Source organism: Chiloscyllium plagiosum, chromosome 24 (genome assembly GCF_004010195.1).
Source record: "Chiloscyllium plagiosum isolate BGI_BamShark_2017 chromosome 24, ASM401019v2, whole genome shotgun sequence".
In the NCBI taxonomy this organism is placed as follows: domain Eukaryota; kingdom Metazoa; phylum Chordata; class Chondrichthyes; order Orectolobiformes; family Hemiscylliidae; genus Chiloscyllium; species Chiloscyllium plagiosum.
In genome coordinates, this window is record NC_057733.1 from 3,941,047 (window position 1) to 3,955,557 (window position 14,511).

At 43.3% G+C, this 14,511-nt stretch overlaps 1 protein-coding gene across 1 annotated transcript in view; it reads right to left on the reverse strand.

Moving 5' to 3' along the window:
* The window catches only part of LOC122561984 (glypican-6-like), a 129,182-nt gene that overhangs the window by 16,466 nt on the left and 98,205 nt on the right, over positions 1-14,511 (reverse strand). Inside the window, exon 5 of the mRNA XM_043714333.1 lies at positions 8,004-8,179. Coding sequence (XP_043570268.1) covers positions 8,004-8,179 — 176 coding nt within the window. The remainder of the gene's footprint in view (positions 1-8,003; positions 8,180-14,511) is intronic.

A 14,511-nucleotide genomic window follows, 5' to 3' on the forward strand; every position in this document is an offset into this window, starting at 1 on the left:
CAATCCTGCCCTGGGGACAATTCTCTGGCTCTTGACTCCATCTATGCCTCTCATTACCTTGCATCCTTGTCTCTCTTCCTCCTTCTCTCCAGCGAGAAAAAGCCGAGCTTAGTCAACCTTTCTTAGTAAGACAAGCTCTCCAGTCCAGGCAGCATCCTGGTAAACGTTCTTTGCACCCTCTCCAAAGCCTCCTATCTATTCTGTAATAGGGCGACCAGAACTGGACACAATATTCCAAATGTGGTCTCACCAGGGTCTTCTATTGCTGCAGCAAAACCTCGCAGCTCTTAAACTCAATCCCCCGTGGTAATGAAAGCCAAAACACCATATGCTTTCTTAACAACCTCCTCATCCAAGTCATTCATAAAAACTACAAAGAGTATAGGTCCAAGAACAGAGCCCTGCAGGCCACCACTCACCACTGACCTCCAGGCAGAATACTTTTCATCTACAAGCACTCTCTGCCTTTAATAATGGAACGGTGTAGGTTAGATGGGCATCAAATTAGTTTCACAGGTCGGCGAAACATCAAGGGCCGAAGAGCCTGTACTGTGCTGTTACCTTCTATGTTCTATGTTGTCCTATTTTTATCCTTCCTGCTTCTATCTTATCTATTCCCTTCATAATTTTATGTGTTCCTGTAAGATCCCCCCTCATTCTTCTAAATTCCAATGAATATAATCCCAGTCTATTTAGTCTCTCCTCATAAGCCAACCCTCTCAAGTCTGGATTCAACCCAGTGAATCTCCTCTGCAACCCCTCCAGTGCCAGTACATGCTTTATCAAGTAAGGATTCCAAAACTGCACACAGTACTCCAGGTGTGGCCTCACCAGAACTCTCTACAGCTGTAACATAACCTCCCTGCATTGCTAGAGAGATTGAGTTTAAAAGAAGAACAACATTCAATTTGACGTCCTAATTTTCTGTTGTACCTGCAGTCCTTGTGATTCATGCACAAGGACACCCAAATCCCTCTGCAGAGCAGCATGCTGCAACTTTTTACCATTCAAATAATAGCCCTTTTTACTGTTATTCTTATCAAAATGGATGACTTCACATTTAGCATGACTATACTCCATCTGCCAGACTTTTGCCCACTCAAATTATCTATATCCCTCTGCAAACTTTCAGATTCCTCTGCATACTTTGCTCTACCACTCATCTTAGTGTCATCCACAAACTTTGGCACACAACACATGGTCGTCAACTCCAAATCATCTATATAAATTGTGAATAATTGCGGTCCCAGCACTGATCCCTGAGGCACACCATTAGTCACTGATCGCCAACCAGAAAAGCATTCATTTATCCCCACTGTTTGCTTCCTGTCAGTTAACCAAACCTCTGTCCATGCTAATACATTGTCTGTAACACCATGCACCTTTATCTTATGCAGAAGCCTTTTGTGTGGCACCTTGTTGAATGCCTTTTGGAAATATAGATACTGGGTCCCTGTTGTCCACCTTGCTCGTAATGTCTTCATAGAATTCCAGTAAATTAGTTAAACATGACCTGCCTTTCATGAACCCATGCTGTGTCTGCTCAATGGGATAATTTCATAGAACAAAGAACAATACAGCGCAGAACAGGCCCTTCGGCCCTCGATGTTGCGCTGACCTGTGAACTATTCTCAGCTCGTCCCCTACACTATCCCAAAATCATTTCTATCAAGATTATTCCTTAATGATAGATTCAAGCATTTCCCCCACTATAGAAGTTAAGCAAACTGGCCTATAATTCCACATCTTTTGTCTATCTCCTTTGATAAACAGCAAATGTGATGCCATTGTTTAAAAATCTGCTGGTACTGCCCCAGAGTCCAGCGAATTTTGGAAAATTACAAGTGCAGATGCTTTTTCCCCTGCCATCTCTTTTAGTACCCTAGGATGCATTCCATCAGGGCCAGGAGAAGACCTAAGGGGAACTTTTTCACACGGAGAGTGGTACGGGTATGGAATGAGCTGCCAGAGGAAGTGATGGAGGCTGGTACAATTGCAACATTTAAGAGGCATTTGGATGGGTATATGAATAGGAAGGGTTTGGAGGGATATGGGCCGATGCTGGCAGGTGGGACTAGATTGGGTTAGGATATCTGGTCAGCATAGACGGGTTGGACCGAAGGGTCTGTTTCCACGCTGTACATCTCTATGACTCATGACTTGTCTACCCTCAGCTCCATTAGCTTGCCCAATGCCACCTCTTTCATGATAATGATAGTTTTTAGGTCCTCAACTACCTTAGTCTCCTTGTCAATTACTGGCATATTATTTGTGTCCTCCACTGTGAATACCGACACAAAATATCTGTTCAATGCCTCGGCTATTTCCTTATTTCCCTTTATTAAATTCCCCTTCTCATCTTCTAAAAGACCAATGTTTACCTTAGCCATTCTTTTCATTTTATATATTTGTAGAAACTTTTGCTACCTGCTTTTATATCCTGAGCTAGTTTATTCTCATAACCTACCTTTTCTTTATAGCTTTTTTTGGGGCTTTCTGTTGCCCATTAAAGCTTTCCCAATCTTCTCGTTTCTCGCTGGTCTTTGCTACTTTGTATGCCTTATCTTTCAATTTGATAGCCTCCCTTATTTCCTTAGACATGCATAGCTGATTATCCCTTTTTCTGCAGTCCTTCCTTTTCACTGGAATATACTTTTGCTGAGCACTTTGAAAAATTGCTTTGAAAGTCCTCCACTGTTTCTCAACTGTCCCACTGTAAAGTTCTTACTTTTAGTCTACTTTAGCCAACTCTTCCCTCATCCTATTGTAGTCTCCCATTTAAGCACAGGATCCTGGTTTTGGATTTTATCTTCTCACTTATCTGTATTCTAAGTTCAACCATTCTGTGATCACTCCTTCCAAGAGGATCCCTAACTATGAGATCAATTAATTATTGCTGTCTCATTATATAGGACCAAATCTAGGATAGCTTGCTCTCTCGTTGGTTCCAATATATACTGTTCAAGAAAATGTTTGCGGATATATTCAATGGGAACAGTTTAGTACACAGAACACAGATCAGTAAAGCATAGTACAGGCTCTTCAGCCCTCGATGTTCTTCCGGCCTTTTATCTTACTCTAAGATCACGCTAATCTCCGTACCCTTCATTGTACTAACTTCCATGTGCCTATCCAAGAGTCGCGTCAATCTCCCTAATGTATCTGACTCCACCACCACTGCTGGCAGTGCATTCCATGCACCCACCACTCTCTGCGTAAAGAACCTACCTCTGACATTTCCCCTAAACCTTCCTCTAATTATTCAAAGTTTGGGTGAAGATTTGTAGCTCGGGTGCTCGTTGTTGTGGTTCTGTTCGCCGAGCTGGCAATTTTTGTTGCAAACGTTTCGTCCCCTGTCTAGGTGACATCCTCAGGACTTGGGAGCCTCCTGTGAAGCGCTTCTGTGGTGTTTCCTCCGGCATTTATAGTGGCCTGTCCCTGCCGCTTCCGGTTGTCAGTTTCAGCTGTCGGATTTTGTACACTACATTAGTTTTGCTCATGCTGGGTATCGGGTCCTTCGTTCTGGTGAGTTGTTGTCTGAGGGTGGCTGTTGGTTTGTGTGCTGTTATGAGTCCTAGTGGCCGCAGTAGTCTGGCTGTCAGTTCTGAAATGCTCCTGATGTATGGTAGTGTGGCTAGTCCTTTGGGTTGCGGCATGTCCTCTTCCGTTGTCTCTCCCTTAGGCATCAGTTGATGAAATTGCGCGAGTATTCGTTTTTGGCAAATACCTTGTACAGGTGTTCCTCTTCCTCTTTTTGCAGTTCTGGTGTGCTGCAGTGTGTTGTGGCCACTATACCGGCCACTACAGCGGACAGCTGAAACTGACACCTGAAAGCGGCAGGGACAGGCCACTATAAATGCTGGAGGAAACACCACAGAAGCGCTTCACAGGAGGCTCCCAAGCACTGAGGATGTCACCTAGACAGGGGACGAAACGTTTGCAACAAAAATTCCTCTAATTATCGTTAAATTATGCCGCCTCATAATAGACATTTCCAACATGGGAAAAAGTCTCTGGCTATCCACTCCATCTATGCCTTGTAAACCTCTAACAAGTTACCTCGCATCCTTCTTTGCTCCAATGGGAAAAGCCCTAGCTCCGTCAACCTTCCTTCATAAGACATGCCCTCCAGTTCAGGCAGCATCCTGGTAAATCTCCTCTACACCCTCTTGAAAGCTTCCACATCTTTTCCATAATGAGCAACCAGAACTGAACACAATATTCCAAGTGTGATCTAACCAGGGCTCTACAGAGCTGCAGCATAACTCGTGGCTCTTGATTTCAATCCCCCTGCTAATGAAAGCCAACTCACCATATGCCTTCTCGACAACCCTATCAACTTGGGTGGCAACTTTGAGGGATCTATCGGACATGGACCCCAAGATCCCGCTGTTCCTCCACACTGCCAAGAATCCTGCCTTTAACCGTGTTCTGCATTCAAATTCGGCCTTCCAAAATGAATACTTGGGTGGCAACTTTGAGGGATCTATCGGACATGGACCCCAAGATCCCGCTGTTCCTCCACACTGCCAAGAATCCTGCCTTTAACCCTGTGTTCTGCATTCAAATTCGGCCTTCCAAAATGAATCACTTCACACTTTTCCAGGTGGAACTCCATCTGCCACTTATCAGCCCAGTTCTGCGTCCTGTCAATGTCCCGTTGCAACCTACAATAGCCCTCCATACTATCCACCAATCTTCGTGTCATCGGCAAACTTACTAACTCACTCTTCCACTTCCTCATCCAAACCATTTATAAAAATCACAAAGGGCAGAGGTCCAAGAACCGATCCCTGTGGAACACCACTGGTCACCGAGCTCCAGGCTGAATACATTCCATCTACTACCACCCTCTTTCTTCTATGCGCCAGCTAATTCAGTAACCAGACAGCCAAATTTCCTTGTATCTCATGCCTCCTTAGTTTCTGAATGAGTCTACCAATGGGGAGCCTTATCAAACATCATGTCAAATACCTCAATTCAATTTCAAAGTAAATTAATTAGCCACAATTGTCTTATATATACATTCTTATTCTACATTCATGTGGTAGTTTATTCTCCAGTGAATCAATTGATGATTATATACAGACTGCAGTACTTAAAGTCTGTAACAGGTTTGTATAGTTTGCTGCATGCAAGTAGTTTCGTGAACAGACATAGAATGCTCTCTGAACATCACAAGGATTGCAGCATTTGGACACCTTACACTGATTTATTTTCTAATGGTAGAAATAACAGGAGCATGCAAACAAAGAAAGAACTGAACAATACAATGAAAATGTGCACTATATCTAATGTTTACATATTTGACATTGTCTTTATAAAATCTTGAAGAATTTCTGGTAAAACAGTACGAGCAGAAAGAAACAATTTTGTGGTTCAAGGATTTTTCTCCCTTTGAAGTTGAAACAATCTCAAGTTAGGTTAGAATGGTGGCATCGTTGTAGGGCTCCTGTGCTGGAGCTTGTCAACTCCAATGTTTTGCTTTATTTTTTCCTTTTTTCCTCTTTTTCTTCCTCTCTCTACCTTTACTTCCTCTTGTCCTGAGCTCGGACGGCAGCAGCAAGAGCCCTCCATGCCGACCTCGAGTGGGTCCAGATCGGACCTCGACCAAGCCCTTACTTATTTTTCCAGGCCAAGCATAGGAACTGTCATTGGAATTGGTGGATGCTACAGCTATGGAGGCTACAATGGCGAGGTAGGCGAGGCTACAATGGCACCTGAGGATCAGCGACTTCATTGTTGTTTTGGTCCGGTATAGATGGCAGCAAAGCGGTGAAGAAGGGATGGCAGCACAGGTGCTGTTGATGGTGATAAACTGGCTCAGGACTGATGGATTCACTTGAAGCTATACCTTTCTTTTTCCCTCCATATTCTTAAATTATTCAAAATGGTGCTGAATTGTTGCAACAGCTGAAAGCTTTTCACTGTATTCTTACTGTAACAATAAAATCATTCATTCATTCACTAAAATCCAAATGCTTTTGAAACCTTAACAAGCAAGGGAATATTTTCACTTTTCATGGGATGTGAACATCACTGGTGAGGCCAGAATGTTTTGTAAAAATCTAAATGAAAAGTTAGTAACTATTGCAGTTTGAGGTAGGTACATCCACATAACTATTATTAGTTGATTAATTTATGGTGATGTGTACTGAGGTACAGTGAAAAGCTTTGTTTACGAGCAGTACAGGTAGATCATAGTAAGCAAGGATGCACAGATCAAAGAGACTTAGACAGAGGCATACAGATTAAATTGCACAAGGCAAGATCAGCGTTAGCAAGGTTAGCATTATCTGAGGCTACAGAGTCCATTCATCAGTATAACAATGGCCAGAAAGAAGCTGTTCCAGAACCTGCTGGTACCTGTGTTCAGGTTTCTGTATCTTCTGCCTGACGGAAGAGATTGTAAGAGATCATTACTATGGTGCAATTGGTCTTTGATGATGTTGGCAGCCCTCCCGTGGCAGCATAAACAGAGTCCATGGAATGCAAAGCTGGCTTCCATGATGGTCTGGGCTGTCCACACTACCTTCTGTAGTTCCAGGGAGGGAGTTCCAGGATTTTGACCGGTTGACAGTGAAGGAATAGCAATTCTGTTCCAAGTCAGGATAGTATGTGGCTTAGAGAGTACTAGCAGGTAGTGGTATTTAGTGCTGTTATCCTCCTATGGGGTTGTGACTATGGATGTGGAAGATGCTGCCAAACGGGCCTTGGAGAGTACCGCATTGGAATGCATACACAATACACACTGCTTCCACTCTGTGCAGGTTGTGGAGAAAGTGAATGCTCAAGCTGTGGATGGGATGCCGATCAAGCAGGCTGCTTTGTGCTGCTTGGTGTTGAGCTATGCGTGTGTTGTGGGAGCTGCCCTTTTCTGGACAAGTGATGTCTGACATGTCTGACTTCTGCCTTCTGGATAGATGATGGATAGGCATTGGGAAGTCTGGAGATGAATAACTCACTACAGAATTCCCAGTCACTGACTTTCACTTATTGACACAATATTTATACAGATGGTCTAGTTAAGTTTCTGGTCAATGTTAACCCCAGAATGTTGATGGGTGGGTGATTCAACAATGGTAATGTCATTGAAAGTCAAAGGGAGGTGGTTATTGCCTGTCACCTGGCTAGCACAATTGTCATTTACTCAGCTCAAACCCAAAACTTATGCAATGTAGTGGCAGGTAACTGATGAAACACTTCTACAGCAGCATACCTGAACACCTGAACTAATAATCTTATCATTCAAAAAAGGAGAATGCAACCATATAAAACAAAGAACTGTGGATGCTGGAGATCTAAAACAAAAACAGAAATTGCTGGTGAAACTCAACAGGCATGCAGTTATATAGCATGGAAACAGACTCTTCAGTCCAACTCGTCTGCACCGACCAGATATCCGAAACTGATCTAGTCCCATTTGCCAGCATTTGGCCCATATCCCTCCAAACCCTACAATTCGTTTACTCATCCAGTTGCTTTTTAAATGCTGTGATTGTACCCACCTCTACCATCCCCTCTATACATACGCCACCCTCATTACGAGAAAGTTGCCCCTTTGATTTCTTTTATATCTTTCCCCTCTCACCTTAAACCTATGCCCTCTAGTTTTGGACTCTACCTTGCCCTGGGAAAAAGACTTGGCTATTCACCCCCTCATGATTTTATAAACCACGATAAGGTTGCCCCTCAGCCTCTGACGCTCCAAGGAAAACAGCCCCTGCCTATCCAGCCTCTCCCTATAGCACAACTCAGCAAAATCCTTGTAAATCTTTTCTGAACCCTTTCAAGAGTAACAATAGGTCTGGCAACATCTGTGGGAGGAAAGCAGAGTTAATGTTTCCAGTCCAGTAATTCTTCATCACAACAGTTCCGATACAGATTATGAAAGCCTGGCGGGCCAACACCCCACCCTCACAAGCAAAAGTTCCTTAATGTTCAACTGCAAAATAGTTCAACAATAGCAAAAGGGCTGTTCTTAGTAAAAAAAAACTACTCACTTGTATCACGGAAGGTTACATCATTTCCATCATAAGCATTCTTCACTTTACTAGTCATTGTCCGCAGTGCCATTATCTGTCGACGAATCATCATATCTGGTTTGGTGATATCCACTTTCACATCTGGATTGTTGAGCTGACTGGCTAGGCCATTACCCATTACAGCAAATGTGTACCTGAGAAAAATAATACATAATCTATTTAAGCTGAATTTCTTTTTTATTCATTGACAGGATTGCCTATCCCTAATTTCCCAGACAGCAGTTAAGAATCAACCACATTGCTGTGGGTCTGGAGTCACATTTACACCAGACCAGGCAAGGATGACAGTTCCCTTTCCTAGAGGCAGTTAGTGAACCAGATGGGTTTTTCCAACAATTGACTAGATTCGTAATTCCAGATTTTTATTGAATTCAGATATCATCATCTGCTATGGTGGGATTCAAACATTGGCACCCAGAACATTATCTGGGTCTCTGGATTAACAGTTCATCAATAATACCACTAGACCACTGCCTCCCCCAATCTATGCAGAGGAAGAAAGTTTGAAAATAACAGACTGCACTGAGATCAGGAGAGATTCATATTCTCCATCAGTAATAACACACTGTACCTTTGGCAAAGTGGATATCACCAAAGGGAGAGATGGTGATGTAGTGGTAATTTTACTGGACTGGCAATCCAGAGGCCAAGGTTTGTGCTCCAGGCATGTAGGTTCAAATTCCCTTACTGCAGATGATCAAATCTGAATTCAAATTATACATTTGTAATTCAGAACTAGTCTAATGATGACCACAAAATTATTGCAGAATTACATTTGGTTAATTAATGTCAAATAGAAAAAAAAATCTGATTCCCTACCTGGTTTGACCTACATGTAAGGGAAGGCAGATGTGTGGTACAGAAATTGGACTAGTAATCCAGAAGTGCAGACTAATGCTCTGGGTACATGAGTTCAAATCCCACCATGGCAGTGTATGAAATTTAAATACCATTTAAAAAGTCTGTAATTAAAAACTAGCCTAATGGCAACTATGTAACCACTGCTGACTGTATAAACTCACCCGGTTCATTCATGTCCTTTAGAGAACAAAATCTCTCATCTTGATCTGGTCTAGTCTTCATAAGACTCCAGACCCACAGCAATAATACTCTTAACTGCTCTCCAAAATGGCCCGAGACAAAAATAAAATGCAGATGTTAGAATCCAAGGTAGACAGACAGAAGGCTGGAAGAACACAGCAAGCCAGGCAGCATCAGGAGGTGGAGAAGTTGACGTTTCGGGTGTAACCCTTCTTCAGTTTTCATGGAGAAGGGTTACACCCCAAAACGTCGACTTCTCCACCTCCTGATACTGACTGGCTTGCTGTGTTCTTCCAGCCTCCTGCTGGTCTACTCCTCAAAATGGCCATAGCAAGCTTCTCAGATCTTAAATCTGCATCCTCTAGTTATCAACTCTTCTGCTACTGGAAACAGTTCCTCCTTTTATACTCTTAGTAAAATCATTCATGATTTTGAATACATTTATCATATTTTCTCAATATTCTCTGCTTCAAGCAGAACAACCTCTCAAAGTTTCTCATTTCCGGTATTCTTCTGGTAAATCTCCAAGGCCTTTGCATTACTCCAAAATTATCATGCCACAAATTGCACACAGTTCTACAGGTGAGACCTGGTTAGTCATCTGCAAAAACAGCTTTGTCGTTTCCATATTTTATGAACAGATTTTTGCTCTGGATGGAAAACAAAAGTTGGGACTGTTTCTGTGTCCCAAACCTGCCCCTGGGCCAGGGAAAATACAGTAATTGTAATTTACATGGGGGCACCCTTAATTTGGTTGGATTCAAATTGCCTGTCTAACAGTAGCATAGGTAGATTCTCAGAGCCAAAGGACCAATCAGAACCCTTTCACCTTGCAAAGAGGAGCAAGTTGCAACAGAAATTAAATTAATTAAAAATGCACTTCAAGGTACAGGTTTCATTTCCTCACTGTTTTTAAAAAAGACTAAAGAATAAGAAATGGATTTTGCAGTCAGACCACTATTCTAAACCGGGGAGGGGAAATCTTCTACAGTGCGCTGTGGCTGCTTCTGCACCCAGATAGGTGGGCGGGAACCTCTATTCCTTCCGTGAAACATTGGCTTTCAACCTACTGCCAAGACGCTGCCTTCAGGGACCTAAAGCAGTTCCCACTATTTATTAGAACCTGTAGACTGGAAACTCCCAGTCAGGCACTTATCATTAATGAACAACTGGTACTTGGTTTGTCACATTGCATCACCTCTCTGCCTAGTGTCCCTGGACCAATAGATGTGGAGGATATTTAGGGTGCACTTGCTATGAGTGCTGGATAGGTTTGTCCCACTGAGGCAAGGAAGGGACAGTAGGGTGAGGAAACCTTGGATGACAAGAGATGTGGAACATTTAGTCAAGAGGAAGAATGAAGCTTACTTTAGGTTGAGGAAGCAAGGATCAGACAGGTCTCTACAGGATTACAAGGTAGCCAGGAAGGGACTGAAGAATGGATTTAGAAGACCTAGAAGGGAGTATGAAAAAAGCCTTGGAAGGTAGGAATAAGGAAAACACCAAGGGAGGGCAGGTGACTGAGGTGTCAGTGGGGGAGCCCTTTGGGGACAACAACCATAATTCTATTAGTTTTAAAATAGCAATGGAAAAGGATAGACCAGATCTAAAAGTTGAAGTTCTAAATTGGAGGAAGGCCAATTTTGACAGTATTAGGCAAGAACTTTCAAAAGCTGATTGGGTACAGATATTCGCAGGTAAAGGGATGTCTGGAAAATGAGAAGCCTTCAGAAATGAGATAACGAGAGTCCAGAGCAAGTATATTCCTGTTAGGGTGAAAGGGAAGGCTGGGAGGTGTAGGGAATGCTGGATGACTAAAGAAATTGCAGAAGGTAGTGACTCTGTGGGAATTCCTGACTGCAGGGGGCTGCCGAGGCTGGGTCATTAAGAATATTTACAGCAGAGATGGTGAGGTTTTAATGAATCAGGGAAATAAGGGCTTTATGAAAAAGACAGGAAAGTAGAGTTGAAGGTCATCAGGTCAGCCATGATCTGATTGAAGCGCAGAACATACTCAATGGGCCAAATGGCCTAATTCTGCTCCTACATCTCAACTCAGTATCTCCATTATAACATTATGAATCTCTGCTCACAAACTCCTTTATAATGGGATTATTAGATATTTATTATTACACAGCATTTGATCTACAATAGACAATTTTGTAGATGTTTCCTTGATATGATGTTATAGAAAATCATTTCGTATACAGTCCAGGATTCCATCCATTACAGCCTTGATACTCATTAGCTATCCATTGGGGATGGAGACCACTGTCACACACAGTTACTATCCTGCCCTTGCTGCAAGTATATTCAGTGTCCTGACCACAACCATATTGACATTACCACTACTATCTGGTGCCTATAAAAGAATTCTTGCTAACACTTGCTGCTGCTTGCTTATTTTCACCGCCACCCAAATAGACTCCAAATTGTGATCTTCAGATCCACATGACTGTCTCATTAACGCATTAAACTCATCCTTTCTTCACAATTTGGTGGCTTTTTGCCTGTCCTGCCTTGGTCCCAACAATCCTTCAATATTCCCTTGCCAGCAACGGGCATTCTGCAGCTCCATCTCTGGAATGACGGTCCAATCATATCTGTTCACTGTCATTCCATCTGCCTTATGGCGAATGCAGAGAGTCATTTCTCAGTATGGGGTTGAACGGAATGATTAGAGGTTACAGAGATAGGGAGGCTTACAGGGGCTCGAGGATTCAAGAGCTAAACAGAATTACATCTGGTCAGTGGGACAAACGGGTTTGGGGATTGGAGGAATTTACAGAGATAGAGGGAGCTGGATTAGATTCTGGAGACAGGAATAGGGATGGATGTAGGGAGAGGCAGGCAGTCTGAGAGGCACAGACAGGGGGTGTTTCAGGGAGGAGAGTATTGTATATACTAACAGAGATATGGAACGTTATAGTGATGGAAGACATTTACTGTTATAAGAAGGCTTCTAGGTTCTGAAGTCTATAGGAAGGCAATGAAGAAAGCCAGGTTACTGGGATAGATTGAATTCCATTTGCCACCTTTCTGCCCAGCTCTGCAGCTTCTCTATATCTTGCTGTAACCTGCCACATCCTTCCTCACTGTCTACCACTCCTCCGACTTTCGTATCGTCCGCAAACTTGCTCACCCAACCTTCTAGCCCCTCTTCCAGGTCATTTATAAAAATGACAAACAGCAATGGTCCCAAAACAGATCCTTGCGGAACACCGCTAGTGACGGCACTCCATGAAGAAACTTTGCCATCAACTACTACCCTCTGTCTTCTTCCATCCAGCCAATTCCTAATCCAAACCTCCAACTCACCCTCAATGCCATATCTCCGTATTTTCTGCAGTAGCCTACCATGGGGAACCTTATCAAACGCCTTACTAAAATCCATATATACCACGTCTACCGCTTTCCCCTCATCAACCTCCTTCGTCACCTTTTCAAAGAATTCAATAAGGTTTGTGAGGCACGACCTTCCCTTCACAAAACCATGCTGACTATCTTTGATCACATTATTCCTATCCAGATGTGCATAAATCCTGTCCCTTACAATTCTCTCTAAGACTTTGCCCACAACAGAAGTGAGGCTCACCGGCCTATAGTTACTAGGGTTATCCCTACTCCCCTTTTTGAACAAGGGAACCACATTTGCTATCCTCCAGTCTTCTGGGACTACTCCTGTAGACAAAGAGGACATAAAAATCAAGGCCAATGGCTCTGCAATCTCCTCCCTTGCTTCCCAGAGAATCCTAGGATAAATGCCATCGGGCCCAGGGGACTTATCTATTTTCACCTTTTCCAGGATTTCCAACACCTCTTCTCTACATACCTCAAAGCCATCCATTCTACTTATTTGGGATTCAGTATTCACATCGACGACAATGCCCTGTTCCTGAGTAAATACTGAAGAAAAGTATTCATTCAGTGTCTCCCCAATCTCTTCCGCCTCCACACGCAACTTCCCACTACTATCCTTGACTGGACCTATTCCTACCCTAGTCATTCTTTTATTCCTAACATACCTATAGAAAGCCTTAGGGTTTTCCCTAATCCTACCGACTAAGGACCTTTCATGTCCCCTCCTTGCTGCTTAAGTAGGAGTATACTTAAGAGAGAAATCAGGAGGGCAAAAAGGGAACATGAGATAGCTTTGGCAAATAGAGTTAAGGCAAATCCAAAGGGTTTTTACAAATACATGAAGGACAAAAGGGTAACGAGGGAGAGAATAGGGCCCCTCAAAGATCAGCAAGGCAGCCTTTGTGTGGAGTCATAGGAGATGAGACAAATATTAAATGAGTATTTTGCATCAGTATTTACTGTGGAAAAGGACATGGAAGATATAGAATGTAGAGAAATAGATGGTGACATCTTGAAAAATGTCCTTTTTACAGAGGAGGAAGTGCTGGTTGTCTTGAAACGCATAAAAGTGGATAAATCCCAGCACCTGGTCAGGTGTACCCTAGAACTCTGTGGGAAGTTAGGGAAGTGATTGCTGGGCCTCTTACTGAGATATTTGTACGATCGATAGTCACAGGTGAGGTGCCGGAATACTGGAGGTTGGCTAACATGGTGCCACTGGTTAAGAAAGGTGGTAAGAACAAGCCAGGGAATTATACGACTGGTGAGTCTAACGTTGGTGGTGGACAAGTTGTTGGAGGGAATCCCTGAGGGATAGGATGTACATATATTTGGAAAGGCAAGGACTGATTAGGGATAGTCAACATGGCTTTGTGCGTGGTAAATCATGTCTCACAAACTTGATTGAGTTTTCTGAAGAAGTAACAAAGAGGATTGATGAGGGCAGAGTAGTAGATGTGATCTATATGGACTTCAATAAGGCATTTGACAAGGTTCCCCATGGGAGACTGGTGAGCAAGGTTACATCTCATGGAATACAGGGAGAACTCGCCATTTGAATACAGCTGAAAAATATGTTGCTGGAAAAGCGCAGCAGGTCAGGCAGCATCCAAGGAGCAGGAGAATCGACGTTTCGGGCATGAGCCCTTCTTCAGGAATGAGGAGGGTGTGCCAAGCAGGCTCGGGCTGAAGAGCTTCAGGGCAGAGGAGATGACCTGGGGGGTGCAGTGAGAGAGGGATTCACTGAAATCCTTGTAGAGGGAGGAGGAGAGCTTCTTCAAGGAAGGCATCCTTGCAAGAGGATTCGCAGTAGGTTAAAATCAACTAGGAGAAAGTGCGGACTGCAGATGCTGGAGATCAAAGCTGAAAAATGTGTTGCTGGAAAAGCGCAGCAGGTCAGGCAGCATCCAAGAAACAGGAGAATCGACGTTTCGGGCATAATCCCTTCTTCAGGAATGAGGAAAGTGTGCCCAGCAGGCTAAGATAAAAGGTAGGGAGGAGGGACTTGGGGGAGGAGCGTTGGAAATGCGATAGGTGGAAGGAGGTCAAGGTGAGGGTGATAGGC